The sequence below is a fragment of the Papaver somniferum genome, chromosome 10, assembly GCF_003573695.1.
Source record: "Papaver somniferum cultivar HN1 chromosome 10, ASM357369v1, whole genome shotgun sequence".
NCBI classification, from domain to species: domain Eukaryota; kingdom Viridiplantae; phylum Streptophyta; class Magnoliopsida; order Ranunculales; family Papaveraceae; genus Papaver; species Papaver somniferum.
Genome location: NC_039367.1, coordinates 143,828,408 through 143,841,278, shown reverse-complemented (window position 1 = coordinate 143,841,278; position 12,871 = coordinate 143,828,408). Strand labels below are relative to the sequence as shown.

Sequence of the window (12,871 nt, the reverse complement as noted above, 5' to 3'; positions counted from 1 at the left end):
TTATGGCATATTATCGTGGTATCTACTCTATACCCCCAAACCTAAACTAAACATTGTCCTCAATGTTTCAAAATATGAACAAAATTATAATACAACATATGAAGAGGATCATGTTGAGTAGAGAAAAAGGAAAGAGAATACCCGATTTCGGCGAAAGCAATATTAGAACTCCGTTATTGAAGGCAAAAATCCAACATATTTCAGCCGAGATCATATTGGATTATAAAAATATATACAAAAGGAACAAAAGGGTTTTAAGAAATTGTATCTACTGGATTATATACAAAAAATTCACCATACACTAACAATCGAAAGAGTTGAGGATCAACCCAAAAGACGAAGTGTAGAGGTTTCAACAGCTTCACACAAATATAACAGGAAAGAAACGCAAGTGAAACTGTGAAACAAAATGAGCTACCCCCAAACCTGGATTTTTCAACGGATAAAATTTTGGAAACAAAATCTCGCAGTTTTGGGGGTTCATCATGCACAAGGTCTAGCTCAAAGTGAACTGTGTTAGGGACGGGCAAACATGCAATTTCCAACTGTGGTTCCTCAAAGATATTATACTTAGAAGAAAAATAGTCCAAAAGGACTTGGGAAGCATACAGTTCCAATCCTAGATTAAGAATTTTCAGAAAAATCGGTTTGACAATATGGGTACAAACCAAATCTAGGTTGGGTGGAAGGCCATCAGATTGTGACTTAGGTAGAAGAATAGGCATATCATTATCAATCAAATCAAAATCTCCTAACTCATCTACACATGTCACATCATGCTCACAATCATCAATCAAATTGGCAAGATCACAATCAGAATCATCAACATCATCAACAGATTTATTCTCGTGTATCGGCACATCAGGGGAAACATCACATGGAATACTAGAAGAAATATCATGCATTAAGGTCGGGGCAGAGAAGCCTAATGTATTTGAACCCAAAGGTTCCATAACATTTTCAGTATAGACATGTTCTTCTAACATAACATCATAATCATCATCATCATCATGATAGGGATTTTGCAATCTAGGATAATTTTCAATCCTAATGTCGGAGCTATTACAAGAATAAAACTCTAATTCATGGGGGTGACTCATATCATGTGGTGTTGTTCCTGTTTCCCTAACGGATTCCCATTGATGGGTTTTCTCTGCAATCTCGGCTAAAAAATTCCATGCATCATCCACAGATTTATCAATAAACTCACCATTACACATAGACTCAACCATGGTTCGAGATTTATAGTCTAGTCCCTCATAGAGGATGACGACAAGTCTCCACTTCTCAAATCCATGGTGCGGACATTCGCTCAACAAATCATTAAAACGTTCAAAATAGTGAAAAACAGTTTCCTCATCCAATTGGACAAAACAATTGATACTTTGACGAATAGCGATGGTCCTATGATGTGGAAAGAATTTTTTGAAAAATAGATCTGTGAGTTGGTCCCAAGTGTTGATTGATTGTGGTCTCAAACCGTAAAACCATGTTTTGGCCCTTTCCTTTAAAGAAAATGTAAACAAACGCAATTTCAGAGAGTCTTCGGACATATGATCAGGTTGCATAGTCCGACAAATTTGTTCAAACTCTATTACATGAGTATAGGGGTTCTCAGAATCGAACCCTCGAAATATAGGAAGTATTTGTATCATGCTTGTATTTATTTTAAAAGGGTTATTGGTTTGAGGTAATACAATACATGATAATGGAATTTTTATTGTCGGATACATGTATTCATGGAGAGCACGAGGTTGGCTCATATTGAAAAGACACAAAGCCCACTATTTGGTTTTAATGGGTTTTCAAAAATTTGGTTTTTTATGGGAAAATTTTGGTTTTGATGGGATATATTTGAAAAAGAAAATTTGGTTTAAAAATGGGAGCAAAGTAGAAATTTTGTTTTAAAATTGGGAGCAAAAGAAAATTTTGGTTTTTTTTTTTTTAAAAAATTTTGGGAGCAAGTTTGGTTTTAATGGGATAAAGAGGAAAAAATTTGGTTGTAAAAATGGGAGAAAAGTAAATTTTTTTTTTTTCTTTTTTTTTTTTAAAAAAAGAAAATAAAATTTGGTTTTTGAATGGGAGCACGCCCACTAACGTTTGAAAACGTTTGGTGAAACTGAGTCCAAAATCTCGACCTAGAATTTGGGTACTCGGCCCACTAACGAGTTAACCTAGCGTGATCGGTTACAAGCTCAGCTGGGTTTAAAAACCCAGAATACAAAATACAAGTCCAAAATAAACAAGCTCACAAAAATTAAATACAAGCCCACAAATTAAACAAACAAGCCCACAAAAATTAATTACAAACCCAACAGAAAATAAAAAGCCCAAAAATTGGGTTAATTATTACAAGCCCACAATTAAAAATGGAAGCCCACAGGTTGGGTTCTCTTAAATGGGTTACCTTTTTAGCACAGCCCAGCTGCTCTGATATTGTTGCAAAAACCCAGTTGGGCTTTGGTTCTTTTCCTTAGTGGCGTCCCAGCAGAGGAGAAACTGGTTCAGAACAGCAGGTCCAACAGCAAATGAAGTGAAGCAGATGCAGATGCAAGTGCGATGAAGTGGAATGCAAAATAGCTAATAAAACTACTAGAGAAAACAACCCGAGTCCCCGGCAGCGGCGCCAAAAACTTGGTGGACCCGGAGATGTGTAAAATTAAGCGTAATAAAACGCGGGCCTAAAGTAATACCGCAAGTGCACGGTCGTCAGTTATAGCTCGTGCAAGTACGGGTCGATCCACAGAGACTGGGTGTGTTTTGTAGTTTCTAGCTATTTTGGGTTCTAAATTGCTATTGGGCTTTTGAGTTAAGGTGATAACAATGGGCTATGGGCTTTGGTACCAATGAGTTTTGAGTACCAATGAAGTGAACTGATCCTTTGTACTCAAGTGGTCTGGGCTCAATATTATTGAAGTGAACTGAGCCTTGGGCTCAGTTGGATGGGCCTCAGGTTAAGCTAGGCTTTTGGTTTACACCTGAACTTGGCCTTTCCTTGGAAATGGGATGAACTGAGTTGGTAATGAAGTGGGCTTTGGTTGACTCAACGGTGGACTGGGCCTTTGGCCTTACAATGAGTTGGTCCTTTGCAAAACAGAATGCAATTAAGAGACAATGGTCAAGGCAGGGCAGTAAGCTAACAAGCCAAGACAATGGCTCTAATGAGGCAAAGGAAGCTAGAGAAGACAATGCTATTTACAATGCAATGCTATTTACAGTGAAATGAAAACAGAAAAGAAACAGAGAAAGAAAACAGATGAAGTGAATAAGAAAACAGTGAGACAAAAACACTAAAGTGACAGTGGTAAAGACAATGAAACAATGGAAGCATATACAATGGAAGTGAAATGGTGATTGTTAACAGTGGCAAAGTGCCAACGAAGCAAAGTAAGTTACAAAAGAAAGTGGTAAGAGAAAGGTGACAGTGAAGATGATGTGAAGCAATGGTATTGAAGTAAACCAAGGCTGTTGCCAAGGGCAGGAGTGTGGAGAAGGTGAAATGGTGAAGATGAGCCTAGGCATACTACTATAGTGGGAAGAGAACTAGTTTGCTCACAGTCACTAGTGAGCACTAGTTTCTCCCCACTGCTCTATCAACACAATGCTCTAAAGGCTTTAGCCTAACATTCACACAAAACAGTAAACATGAGTGATGAAAGAACACTAGGATGTTGAATCCACCATTAACCTAGGGGATATTCTACTCACAGCTAAAATAGTTACCAAAGTACTAATTGTCTGATTAAAGTACAACTAGTCTAAGGGCTTAACAACATTGGACATGAGCTTCACATGATGAAGACTATCTTATTGATTCATGGTTTCATCTAGTCCTAGCATTTGAGGTTTAGAACATACATAACAAGAACATTATAGAACATGATACAAACATTACAGAAACATAACATAACAGGAATATGGGAGTGACAGCAAAGAACAAACATAACACAACAGTGAAGTTCATAACAGGAACAACACATAACAACATCACATTGACATAAAATGGAGAAAATCAAAACATTAAAATGGATAAACAGTGAACAACAAAATGAACATTTAACAGAACTAAGTTCTGGATACTGGCTAGTCCAGCATCCCAATTACACACACCACAGTCCCCTTTTTATACCCAATTTACATTTTAGGGTTCTTACACCCAATTCCCAAATTTACCCAATTGAACAGTAAAATTAGGTATATGATTTTACCTAATGTAATGGGTCTAATTCGAACCCACATCCCTATTCTAGCTCCTCCATGCCTTCCTAACAGAAAATTTGGGTTTTCTATAAATATCCCCAAAAATTGAGAAATTAGGGTTTTTTGAAAGTTGAGAAATATCACCTAATTCTCTGAATTTTTCTTCGACCCATGCTTTATCTTCTTCTTTTGCTCCCTGTTCCGCTGTCAATTGCCGTGTCTAGCTTGGATTGCTTCATCAACTCCACACCCTAGGGTTCAGTGGCGTGAGTGTGGGTTTGATGAAATAATTTTGGCTAGGTGAATAGGTTTTGCAGTATGGGATGATGGGTTTACTGAATTGGAGGTGGTTAGGTGGTGGCGATGGCAGTGGCGAGGTGGTAGCAGGTGAGGTATGGTGGTGGTGGTAGTTTCTCTGCAGAGGGATGGGGGAGGTGAAGTCGATGGTTTTGGGAGAAGGGTGTGTTTGGCGATGGGTATAGGTGTTCGATACCTATGGTGTGTAGCGGGATCATTGAGTTCTATGTTTGGCGAATCTCGACCGTGGGATATGGAGATGAAAGATCAATCCGACGGTGAGATGAAGTGGATCCTGCAGCGACCGTTGGATTATATAATACAACAAAATTAACGACACCAGATGGAGTTAGATGTTGTAGTGTTAAGCGGAAGTATCGAGGTTTGGTGCGCAGGCAAAGAAGCGATCGTTGGATTCAATTACAATCTAATCTGAAGGCTTGGAATTTAGGCACTCATTAGTTCAAACAAATCAAAACTACAATTACAAGGTAAATATAATCGTACTTCCTGGATTGTGGATACAAGGGCTAAGAATCATGCCACATGTAACATTGATGACATGATAGAAGTAAAAGAAATTACGGCATGCTCATTAGGCTTGCCAGATGGAAAGTATGTGAACTCTGATAAAATAGGAATTGTGATTCTTCCTGGTGGTTTGAAGCTTAAAAATGTTATTTATATACCTCAAATAACATGTAACTTGATCTCGGTCACACAGATGATCGATGAGTTAGCTTGTGTTGTGCAATGTACTAACAGTTTATGTCTTATACAGGACCAGTTGACGAGGAAGGTGATTGGAGTCGGTGAGAGACAAGGTGGACTATATCTATTTCGTGGTGTACCTTCAGTTAAAGTGCTTGCAGTTTGTGGAGATTCGTACAAGCTATGGCATCAAAGAATGGTACATCCGGTAAAAGAAAGTATTACAAAAGATACCAACTGTGAGTAGGTTAGTTTGGAAGAATAATAATACTTGTGATATTTGTCCACGAGCAAACCATCGTCGAATTAGTTTTCCTAATAGTCAGAGTAAATCTAGCTGCATCTTTGAGTTAGTTCATTTGGATTTATGGGGGCCTTACAAGACACCTTCGTCTTGTGGATCTCATTATTTTTTAACAACAGTGATGATTTTTCAAGAGGTGTGTGGATTTATTTGATCAAGAATAAAACTGAAGTTGAATTGGTATTTCTTAACTTTATTTCTCTTATTAAACGTCAGTTTAACAAGGAAATCAAAAATGTTAGAAGTGACAATGTAACATAATTTAATGTTTTGCGTGTCTATTTTAAGACTAATGGAATAATATTTGAGACGTCTTGTGTTGGTACACCTCAACAAAATGGGAGACTTGAGAGAAAACATCAGCATATAACGAATGTTGCAAGAGCTTTGAGATTTCAAGATAATTTACCAATACAATTCTGGGGGGAGTGTGCATTGACTGTAGCATACTTGATTAATCGAACACCAACACCTATACTCACTTATTATACGAAATTCATGGTCAATCCGATCTTGAACTACGAAAAACCTTATCTACAAAGTCTGGATATCCTCGTTTTGTAAGAGAAAGCCTGCTCTGTAAATAAATTTGACATGACATCTGCGTCAATTAGATTGTTCTGTGATAAAGATAGAACATATGAGTCAGTAAACTCCCTAAGAAAGACGATTTGAACCTACTATATCCCTTTTTATAATAACAAGACACCATATGAAATTATGTTTGGAAAGTTACCTCCATATGATCAGTTGAAAGTGTTTGGATGTTTGTGTTATGTGCATAATCAGAATAGTAAAGGAGATAAGTTTGCAAGCCGAGGAAGAAGGTGTGTATTTCTTAGTTATCCATGTGGAAAGTGTATGACTTAGACAAAAAACAATTTAGGGTGTCAAGAGATGCAGATTTTTATGAACACTAGTTTCCATATATGACAATCAATGTTGAACAGTCAACTAATATTGTTTCATCAAGTATGGAAACGTGTTGGAGTGATGATAAGGATAGAGAAGAAGTACAGTTTCCTAGAGAAGTTATTGAAACTCAGCATCCTGAGATGCAGCAACAACAAAGAAGCGATGAAACACAGCTTGGTATTGAATGTGCAACAAAAGATTTGCAAAGAAATGTTCAAGAACATCATGAGGAGACTGAACAGGATGCCTCATCCAATGAAACTCCGGCTGAAGTTATGGTAGATAATAACATCATTGAGATGGGTAAACGAAAACGTCTGAAAATTCCTTCTAGCTGACTCAAGGGATTTATGACGCATACAGTACATGAGAATAGTCCACCTTCCACTCAACCTACACAATCATCAGCCTCAGGTACGCCTTATCCTTTGACATATCATGTTAGTTGTAAGTGATCATTTTTATGATGTGCATAGAAAGTATCTTGCAGCTATAACGGCTGGAAATGAGCCCAAGAGATCCAAAGAAGCTATGAAGCATCTAGGTTGGCAAAAAGCCATGGATGAAGAAATAAGAGCTCTTTAGGAAAAAGGAACATGGGAATTGGAAGAATTACCACCTGGTAAGAAGGCATTAGGAAGTAAATGGATTTATACAGAGAAGCGTGATGAAAATAGGAATTTAATACGTCTAAAAGCAAGATTGGTGATATTTTGGAATCATCAAGTTGAAGGACTGGATTATAATGAAACATTTGCGCCAGTGGCAAAGATGACAACAGTTCGTACTTTTGTAGTTGTTGCAGAAGTTAAGAATTTGGAAGTGCATCAAATATATGTCCATAATGCATTTCTTCATGGAGATTTGGAGGAGGAAGTGTATATGAAGATACCTCCAGGATTTGCCAAAGGAAATTCCAATATGGTTTGTAGAATGAACAAATCATTATATGGTCTAAGACAGGCGCCTAGGTGTTGGTTTGCAAAGTTATCAACAACCTTGAAGAATTATGGTTTTAAACAATCGTATTCAGGTTATTCTCTTTTTACTATGACGAAAGGAAAAATACAACTTAATGTCTTAGTTTATGTGGATGATCTGATTATGGCAAGCAATGATCTTGTTGGACTTCATAATTTTAAAACTTACTTGGGACAATGTCACAAGATGAAGGATTTGGGAAAGTTGAAATATTTCTTATGATTGGTGTGGCTCATAGCAAACAAGGTTTCTACATATGCCAGAGGAAATATGCATCAGATATTATAATGGAGACAGTATAATTGGGTGCAAAACCTGCAGAGTTTTCAATGGAGACGAATCATCAACTGGCGTTGGCAAAGGGAAAAATCCTTGAGGATGTGGAAAAGTATAGAAGATTGGTTGGTCGTTTGATTTATCTGTCAGCTACAAGACCATATCTGACTTACTCAGTGCACATTTTACACAGTTTATGCAACAACCAAGAATGGAGCATTGGGAAGCAGCACTTCGTGTGGTTAGATATTTGAAGAAGAGTCCAGGACAAGGAATTTTACTGCGTTCTGATAATGGTCATAGTTTAAAAGGATGGTGTGATTAAGATTGGGCGAGCTGTCCATTGACTAGACCTTCATTAACAGGATGGTTTGTTCTTCTTGGTTTTTTCATGTTTCTTCGAAGATCAAAAAGCAGCACACAGTTTCGCGTTCCTCGGCAGAAGCTGAATACAGATCTATGTCATGTGTCGTGATGTGTTGTGCCAACGATTTAAACTTTTTGTGCCGTGTTGTGCTTTACTAGTCAAAACTGGGCACAACACACAAATAAACGTGTTGTGTTGTGCCGTGCTGGCACACATGCTATAAACAATTTGAAATCAGTTAATGTATACATTAAGTCGGACATTATCACGAGAATTTAAATAGACAACATATCATTTGAAATTATTTCAAGTAAAATTAACAAGTTTATTCAATAAAAATAAATCGCTCATCAAATATAAAATTGGATCATTGTTATGTAAATTAATGTTCTAGTCAAATATAGGTAACGACATTATAACAACAATATTGAAATATATTTTCCAAATATTAAGGTATTATATGTGTTGTTATAAAAATAAGTCAGCATAAAATGTCAAAAATTAGCTTGAATAGTGACTCTTTTGTGAAATATACACAAAATGTGATGTACTATGCCTTGTTATATGGTGTACATGTGCATGCTATGACGTCCTTTCTTAACGTGTTCTGTTGGGCTGTGCCACGTGCTTATCCGTGTCGGGTGCTGTGTTGTGCTACTGTGCTGATTAGGCTAACCGAGCACAACCCACGAAACTAATGTGTTGAGCCGTGCTGGGCTAAATCACGTGTTGGGCTGGGTTGGGCTCAGATTTTAGCGTGTTTTGCTGGGTTGTGCTCGTGCTGGCACAGCCCAATTTACACCTCTACCTCTAGGTATGTCCGTATAGGCCATCCATTCCCTTTCCTTTACTTGTATGTAGGACTCGATCGTTTTGTTTTTTCGGAAATCCTATATTTCCAAAAGGGCAAAAACTACGCTGAAATGGGTCATGAACCCTAAGCTGGTTACCCTAAATATAGCAAACTGTCTACTTTGATGAGAAATGCTACCATAATTTCCGTAAAGGAGGACATAGCAAACTTTACCGTGGGGCTCAAAACACACTAGATATAAGATCCCATACACTAGACCTTAACATCTTGCAATTTAAACACTAGATTCTCTCTTTGAAACGCAGACTCAAACTTTACCGTGGCCTAGGCAAGAAGAATTACTCATGCATGGTATTTGCACGTCAATATAGTGCATTCGCCTTTCCCATTTTTTTCATTTGTTCTAACAACACTTGTTTTTGCCGAGAAACGTACCAATAGTTCTAAACATTTGGATAGATGTAAAGCAGTTGTAAACACACCTTTTTGAGGTGGTACAAGAAAAAACAATGATGGACAACTTGTGCAAAATGTATCATTAAACAAGTCCTTACTCCTTAGTTAATCAGCAGTACTAGGTAGACAACAAAAGAATAATCGGAATAACTATCTAGTCTCTTTTCTCATCGACAATAAGGGTTCCAATGACTACCGTGGCCTCCAAAATAAAATTCTGGTTCTTTAATGTACTGAACATAGTTGTAAGCACTGTAACAATAAGGTTCATCCATATACTCCATAACCCATTCAGGGTACTTTGCTGTTAAAGAATAATCGATGATTCGGACATGATGAATGTAAGCTGCACCAGTATACATGTCCCTTGCATCACCTCCACTCCCCATTGCTGTTGATGTGTGCTTCACTCCTTCTTTACCTATGGTTTCGGAATACACTTCACCGCCAAACTGAACCACTTTAGCACTTCCTTTCAATAACACGAATAGTTCAGCTGGCCAATATCCTACTTCTTTATGGTTTAACAGTAACCACCAATTGCTTGTGTTTACATCCTGAAACCACCCAAAAAATGACCAAAATGACTATTCGTTACACTATAAAATTACATTGTTTTAGAACAGAATGACCAAATTGCTATTTCTCACATGAAAAAGCACGTAGTCTTACCATAAAGATAAAAACTGCTATTTCGTATTGAGGGCAAAAATTCGCTGGAAACTGGTTCAATTGGAGACCTAGAGCAACTTCATGGTTTGTTTGTACAAACCCAGTACATGTAAGATCAAAGCAACCCGTCGTATGTGATCCATCAGCCTGTTGTGAAATAATATTCAGAAAGAAATTGCTTGGTACGCAACTTATGAAAAGATGAAGAAGCTGAACAGTAAGGTGTTGTGTTGTGGAATAGATGCTTACAGTCCAATATACGAAGAATCGTGTTTTTGTATCGCCATACAGAGTGGGATTTACCTGAAAAGTTTCATGAAATCTAGATTTAAGGATAATCGGAAAATATTTACCTGACAAGTAATTATAGTGGTGAATATGGAACTTAGAATTATACGCATGCATGTAAGCTTACCATCCATCCAGCTTCGACACTCTCCATTCCCTCGCGAGAACCAGAAACAAGCCATATTTGAGCTGTTGAATACTCATTTGACTTTTCAATACATGGATTCCAAACATTGATCTCTCCTTTAGCTCCTATATAACTGTATCCTTCAGTTATTAGCATTGCAGTCTGCAAATGGATACTAGGTCTTAGTCAATAATAAAATAAACCGTACAGGGAAGTTCAAGTCTTATAAGGGAGCTTACCGAGCGATTGATGTAAAGGCAATTCGACGTTCCATTGAGAAAATTTGACGTTCCATTTTTGTCGAGAAAGTTAAATGTATGTGTCTTGTTAGTTTCTTGGGTTACTGTAGTCCTATTTGGATTAACAATGTATGGACTTTTTCTTCCGAAATTCTCAGGAGAGGTAGCAATAAGTAGTTCTTGTCTTAGGATTCTACGAATAGGTATTGTACCCATCGGACAACTTCCACTTCTCCACCAACTTTGGGACATGGCTTGCATCGATGACCCGTTTTTGCTCATAGTTGTTGGGTAAAAGCTTGGTTTCATCTGTATCAATATGTACATAATAAGTTACAACAGCAAAAGAAGACAATATACTGTGAACTTCACCGAACAATAAAAGAAAAATGTTCGTTTTTTTACCTGAAGGGTGTGATTCTTCAAAGAAGGATGATCAAAAGCAGTTTGTTTATAGATATCGACGCAGTCAATAACATCACCATATTCAGTCTGGATGGTTTTAAGTGAGAGTTTATTGAGAAGTTTTAACTTTTCGTCAACCTTAGAATGTGTTTGTTTTGATGGTAACTTTTCACCTAGTACTGCTCCAAAGCTTGAAACAGTAATTCCTAACAACAATAATGTAACTACCAAAATAAAAGCATACACTTCCATTTTCATCTGAAATGTACTATAACTATGGCTTCTGATATCTGTAACTAAGGGATGCCAAACTTATTTAAATAGCGAAAATGTGAAGTTGAATCATGTAACTTAATTGTCTCTTTTAGTTGAAGCATTTTGTTTTGATGAACAATCTTGAGATTTCTTTTGTGTGTGTATATTTAGTTGTGCCCCAGGGACTAGACGAGGAACAAAGTAGTTATTGGTTCAGTAGGATTTGAACTCTTGAAGCTCTGATAAGGGATTTCATTGCCATATTTGGTAGAGCCAAATGGCATATTTTTTTGCCAACAATTTTCGATTCTGTTTGATGCTGAGTCTAATAAGAAAAGGATTAATATAGATGTTGTCATGTTTGTTAGATTATAAATGTAATAAAACTACTATAAAAATTTCTAAGTACTAAAAATGGTCAGGTTTAGCATGCGAGAAACTCCAGAGTGAGACGTTGCTCAGGTAACTTTCTAGGACTACAGCTGATAACTGGAACTGGAATTTGAATCAGAATTGATGAAAAAGACGGATGATCGTTGGATCTGGTTAGCCGTTGGATCTTTCAAAAGCATTCAAAATCTTAAAATTATTAATTTTCTCATCCTCATCATTTACGCTTGAATTGAATTTATTTTTGAGTAAACTTTTTTATTTCTTTGTGATAACATTCTGATTGAAAATAAAATGCAATAAACAAATGGTTAACGAGAATATGACTAGTGAATCAAGCATATTCGACCTTACATGATTCAATAGATTTATGCAGGAACAGGTAAAATCATATATAAGCAGGCATTTTTAGAAGAAACAAATGCAACAGACCTAGTTTTGGATTAGAGGCTAGACACTGTGGGCACGGCAGATGTCCGAGCTACAGATCTCCTCATACCTAGCCTCTTAATGATGCCATTGCTGGTGGAAAAAGTGACATCCCAGCAACTCTTGTGTTACAAATGGTGCACTTTAAGATCTAACGGAACCTCAGAGTTAAACAAGAGTGGAAGTAGGCATGGAATATGCGGATAACTACACTTATCATCCATTCATAAGAAGATGGCAAAATCCTTGCTAGCAATAGTTACTGCATCCTTGGTACTAGTGTGTCAGGCGCCTAGCCAGAAATGAGTTCTCCAATGAGCAATGGATATGGAAATATAGCATTATTTCTAGGGATGGTCATGGGGCGGGTAGTGTCAATCCCAGTCACTGCCCCGTTCGTAAAAAAAAATACCCCTCCCCGTTACCCATATGAATTGGGGCGGGGCAGGTATGGGGAATATCTATATGGGGCAGGTTTCTCATGGATTACCCGTAACACTGAGTTAGTACATAAATTTGATTATAATCAAAACTTAAATATGATTCAAACAAAAATAATAACGTAAGAACGACGCATTCTGGAATCTTAAATTCCGTAATTTATCTTAAAGTGAACAAAAGAATTTGTTAATGACTTATTAGTTTTTCTGTTTTTTCCTGTCCCGTTCTATCTTCGTCCACGTTAACCATTTCATTATCTGCTTCATTTTCTCTATCTTAACTTTTAGAAAATGTGTTTGATCAC

At 37.1% G+C, this 12,871-nt stretch overlaps 1 protein-coding gene across 1 annotated transcript; it reads right to left on the bottom strand.

Moving 5' to 3' along the window:
• Positions 1-9,488: 9,488 nt before the first annotated feature.
• LOC113316395 lies at positions 9,489-11,304 on the bottom strand. Its single transcript, XM_026564582.1, has 6 exons — positions 11,053-11,304; positions 10,648-10,956; positions 10,409-10,570; positions 10,243-10,296; positions 9,994-10,140; positions 9,489-9,878 (listed from the first exon to the last, which is right to left on the bottom strand). The coding sequence occupies exons 1-6, from the start codon at positions 11,302-11,304 to the stop codon at positions 9,489-9,491; spliced, it is 1,314 nt and encodes a 437-aa protein (XP_026420367.1).
• Positions 11,305-12,871: the final 1,567 nt, after the last annotated feature.

What these genes read in the sequence shown, in the direction of transcription:
- LOC113316395 (XM_026564582.1), bottom strand. Translation starts at nt 11,304, where the DNA reads ATGGAAGTGTATGCTTTTATTTTGGTAGTTACATTATTGTTGTTAGGA. An exon ending in TGAAGAATCACACCCTTCAG is followed by an intron (nt 10,957 to 11,052) that starts GTAAAAAAACGA and finishes ATATTGATACAG; the next exon opens with ATGAAACCAAGCTTTTACCC. An exon ending in GTGTCGAAGCTGGATGGATG is followed by an intron (nt 10,297 to 10,408) that starts GTAAGCTTACAT and finishes GAAACTTTTCAG; the next exon opens with GTAAATCCCACTCTGTATGG.